Raw genomic sequence first — 5,000 nt, forward strand, 5'->3', positions numbered from 1 at the left:
TTTACAAAAAAGATCAATAGTCAGACAGAATGTTCCACAGCAGACGTGAGTTGAGGAGGAGGTCAGGTGTGTGTAGCATTGTGTGTGTGTGTGTGTGTGTGTGTGTGTGTGAGGTCAGGCGTGACTGGAGAGGTACAGCATGGAGGAGAAGATGCCCTATGCCGCCCAGCAGCTCAGACCAGCTGGCCTCACCTAGACCCCAGGGATGGGCCTCCACACCTGGCAACGCTGGCCCAGACCTCCCCCTAGCCCAGACCTCCCCCTAGCCCAGACCTCCCCTAGCCCAGACCTCCCCCTAGCCCAGACCTCCCCCTAGCCCAGACCCCCCCCTAGCCCAGACCCCCTCCTAGCCCAGACCCCCCCTCTAGCCCAGACCTCCCCCTAGCCCAGACCCCCCCCTAGCCCAGACCTCCCCCTAGCCCAGACCCCCCCCTAGCCCAGACCTCCCCCTAGCCCAGACCTCCCCCTAGCCCAGACCTCCCCCTAGCCCAGACCCCCCCCTAGCCCAGACCCCCTCCTAGCCCAGACCTCCCCCTAGCCCAGACCTCCCCCTAGCCCAGACCTCCCCCTAGCCCAGACCCCCCCCTAGCCCAGACCCCCTCCTAGCCCAGACCCCCCCTCTAGCCCAGACCTCCCCCTAGCCCAGACCTCCCCCTAGCCCAGACCCCCCCCTAGCCCAGACCCCCTCCTAGCCCAGACCCCCCCTCTAGCCCAGACCTCCCCCTAGCCCAGACCTCCCCCTAGCCCAGACCCCCCCCTAGCCCAGACCTCCCCCTAGCCCAGACCTCCCCCTAGCCCAGACCCCCCCCTAGCCCAGACCCCCCCCTAGCCCAGACCTCCCCCTAGCCCAGACCCCCCCTCTAGCCCAGACCTCCCCCTAGCCCAGACCCCCTCCTAGCCCAGTGCTGCCTCCTATGGTTCACACATGGCCCACAGGCTGGAGAGAGAATTCCCAGGCTGCTTATTTCCACTATGACTCATCTCATCTCTCCATCTCTCCATCTCACCTATCTCTCTTCTCCATCTCATCTCTCTCTCATCTCTGACCATCTCACCTATCTCTCTTCTCCATCTCATCTCTCTCTCATCTCTGACCATCTCATCTCTCCATCTCACCTATCTCTCTTCTCCATCTCATCTCTCTCTCATCTCTGACCATCTCATCTCTCTCTATTTGGTGTTGACCAATAGAAAATGTACCCCCCACCACACCCCCACCCCCACCCACTCACCCCACCATCCCCACCACACCCCCACCTCCACCCCACCACCCCCACCCACTCACCCCACCACCCCCACCACACCCCCACCCCTGAGGGAGAGGCCACTCACCCCCCGACCCCCGACCCCCGACCCCCCACCCCCGAGGGAAAGACCACTCACCCCCCTGACCCCCCACCCCCGAGGGGAAGACCACTCACCCCCCTGACCCCCCACCCCCGAGGGGGAGACCACTCACCTGGGCGAAGTACAGTTTCAGCTGCTTGCCGTTGAACTCGGAGTCGTGGAGCTCCACACGGGCCTGGGCCGCCGCCTCTGGGGTGCTGAAGCTGATCCTGACCCGTCTGAAGCTCTTAAACATCTGGAAGGACGTCTGCTCGTCGTAGCTCCTGAACAGAGCCTCGAACCGCTCCTGAGGGAGGAACCATGGCAGAGGTTTTACAGATTTTAGGCCTCCACCTGATATCTCCTCTGGAGGGTTTGGTACGTGTAGCGGAAGTGGTTTGGAACCACTCTCCCCTAAACAGTAGTCTTGTCTGAGGCCTGAAGACAAGCCTATAGGCTTTAGCTTAGCTGGCTAAGGCTCATGTCATTCACAGGGAAGGCCCAGGTTTGAATCTGGGACGGTCACATACAGTATAGACAGACAGACAGAGAGATAGAGGGATAGAGAGATAGAGAGATAGAGGGATAGAGAGATAGAGAGATAGAGAGATAGAGAGATAGAGGGATAGAGAGAGAGAGAGATAGAGAGATAGAGAGATAGAGAGATAGAGAGATAGAGGGATAGAGAGAGAGAGAGATAGAGATAGAGAGATAGAGAGATAGAGTGATAGAGAGATAGAGAGATAGAGAGATAGAGAGATAGAGATAGAGAGATAGAGAGATAGAGTGATAGAGAGATAGAGAGAGAGAGTGATAGAGAGATAGAGAGATAGAGAGAAGACTGCCAGAGGAATGTAACTCAGTCACTCAGCCATGTGACACCAGATATGATGACCCTCTCCATGACTCTGTCTGCTGTGTCATACTGCATGTCATAGAGTAGATCTCTACTGCCACCTCTCCTCTCTGGTAGGGTTAGGGTTAGGGTTAGGGCTAGGGCTAGGGTTAGGGTTAGGGCTAGGGCTAGGGTTAGGGTTAGGGTTAAGGATAGGGCTAGGGTTAGGGCTAGGATGATGTCTAGGGTTAGGGTTAGGGTTAGGGCTAGGATGATGTCTAGGATTAGGGTTAGGGCTAGGATGATGTGTAGGGTTAGGGTTAGGGTTAGGGCTAGGGTGATGTCTAGGGTTAGGGTTATGAATGAAGCCCTAACCTGACCCTTCCTCTCTCTCCTGTCTTCTCCTCTCTGCCCTCTTTCTCTCTCCCTCACTCTCTCTACTGTATCTCTCTTTCTCTGTCTCCCTCCCCCTCCCCCCTCCCCCCCTCCCTCCCTCCCTTCCTCTCTCTCTCTCCCTGCTTGGTCACAGTGACATTTAAGGGGTGAATTCAATCAGTTAGCTCCATATGGGGTGATGTGACGGAGGGAGGAGGGGAGGAGGGAGGAGGGGAGGAGGAGGGAAGGGGAGGAGGAGGAGGAGGGAACCAGGATGGGAGGAGAAGAGGGGGAGGGGAGGGGTGGGGAGGGGATGAGGAGAGGAGGAGGAGAGGGAGGAGGGGAGAGAGGAGGAGAGGTACTGTAGCGCCATCAGCTCCACAGACAGAGCCTTTAGGTAGCCCCCCCCCCCCCCCCATCAGACCTGCTCCCCAGGGAGAAGCAGGGACAACCAGCCATGAAAACACAGCCTTCAGAAGCACTGGTCGGCCATTTTGGCTGGTGGAAAAAGCCCGTTGATTGCTCTGTGTGAACAGAACAGAACAGAACAGAACAGAACAGAACAGAACAGAACAGAACAGAACAGAACTGAACTGAACTGAACTGAACAGAACTGAACTGAACAGAACAGAACAGAACTGAACAGAACAGAACAGAACTGAACAGAACTGAACTGAACAGAACAGAACAGAACTGAACAGAACAGAACAGAATGCCATACACACAGTACAGTACTGTAGACGTGGTGATCCTCAATAACAGAATACGAACAAAGCATTTTCAATATGAAAACCCTAAAATCCCAAATAAATGATCCTCTGTGGCTTAGTCGTCAGAGCGCTACATGTATACATCTGATCCCAGCACTACGTCAGGATAATAAACACATTAATGCTTTGAATCGTTATTGACGCGTGAAGATACAATATGAGAGTCAGCTTAGGGATGGAGGGAGTGTAGGTAAAGAGTGTAAGCTGTGGAAAATTAATAAGCTGCTTGTACCACATAAACACACACACACACACACACACACACACACACACACACACACACACACACACACACACACACACACACACACACACACACACACACACACACACACACACACACACATCTCCATTGTGACAGAGCTAGAGTGGGTAGTTCACCTCCAGGCCAGATTTACTCTCTAGTGGTTCACTTCACCATAAGAACGTGATGCACTCAGAAGCCCGGGAAACGTTTCCACTGCCTCATTAAAACATGTCCTCCTGCCCTGGAGAGGGTCCTAACAACGGTCCTAACAACGGTCCGAACAAGGGTCCGAACAAGGGTCCTAACAAGCTTTAGTGGTCCCAGGGGAGGCTGCTGGAGGTAGACATCGGAGGACGGGCTCTTTGTAACGCATGAGACGGAATGAGGAATGGACCTGTGGTGGTGCTGTGACCTCATCAACACGGGTCGGGTCCTCACACACATCCATCAGCAGGGCAGCGGTCCAGCGGGCCTGGGCTCTTACACTGACCCAGTCCACTCCCCCCCGCGTCCAGCCACCCCCCCCCCAGCAAGAGGAGGGGAGAGCTTTTCACATTCAGAGTCTCTGAGTGTGTACTGTACAACAGACCCCCCCCCCGCCCCCCTCCACACACACACACACACACACACACACACACACACACACACACACACACACACACACACACCACATCCCCTGCAGCTAAAAGTACAGTACAGCGCATCAACATGGCTACCATGGGGAATAACACACACACACACACACATACACACACACACACACACACACGCACACTTAGACCAGTAAACCTGCCTCCCTGGCCCAGTCAGACCAGTAAATTCAGGACGCTGCTGCCACGGTTACAGAGTGTCCTAGTGACCTGTCATTATCACTGGATTAGAAGTTCTGATCCAGTTTCCTCCTGATGCTCTCCCTCCATAAACACCTGCTCAGCAAGGAACGAGGAACGAGGCTGGGCAGACAGGGCAGGAGGGCAGGGCAGGAGGGCAGGTGGGCAGGAGGGCAGGGGAGGCAGGGCAGGAGGGCAGGAGGGCAGGGCAGGAGGGCAGGAGGGCAGGGGAGGCAGGGCAGGAGGGCAGGGCAGGAGGGCAGGGCAGGGGAGGAGGGCAGGGCAGGAGGGCAGGGCAGGGCAGGCAGGGGAGGCAGGGCAGGGCAGGCAGGGGAGGCAGGGCAGGCAGGGGAGGAGGGCAGGGGAGGAAGGCAGGAGGCAGGGGAGACAGGGCAGGAGGGCAGGGGAGGGCAGGAGGCAGGGGAGGAGGGCAGGAGGCAGGGGAGGAGATCAGGCAGCGGTTGGTACACAAGAAGGCAGTCCTGAGACAGGCAGATAATCTGATAGAGGGTTTTCAGGCGGAGGTCGAAGCCCGATAAGGCAGTCCTAGGAAGAGCAGATAATCCAGCAGGGGTCAAAGGCAAAAACACAGTTCAAAAACACACAGTCAAAAACCA

General features: G+C 56.5%; 1 protein-coding gene across 1 annotated transcript in view; it reads right to left on the bottom strand.

The window, feature by feature from the left end:
- Positions 1-5,000, bottom strand: part of rcan3 (regulator of calcineurin 3) — a gene marked incomplete at both ends in the record, with an annotated part of 23,914 nt that overhangs the window by 1,921 nt on the left and 16,993 nt on the right. Inside the window, one exon of the mRNA XM_083682857.1 lies at positions 1,460-1,633. Within this exon, the coding sequence (XP_083538983.1) occupies positions 1,460-1,633 (174 nt within the window). The remainder of the gene's footprint in view (positions 1-1,459; positions 1,634-5,000) is intronic.

Source organism: Argentina silus, assembly GCF_951799395.1.
Source record: "Argentina silus genome assembly, chromosome: 13".
NCBI lineage: Eukaryota > Metazoa > Chordata > Actinopteri > Argentiniformes > Argentinidae > Argentina > Argentina silus.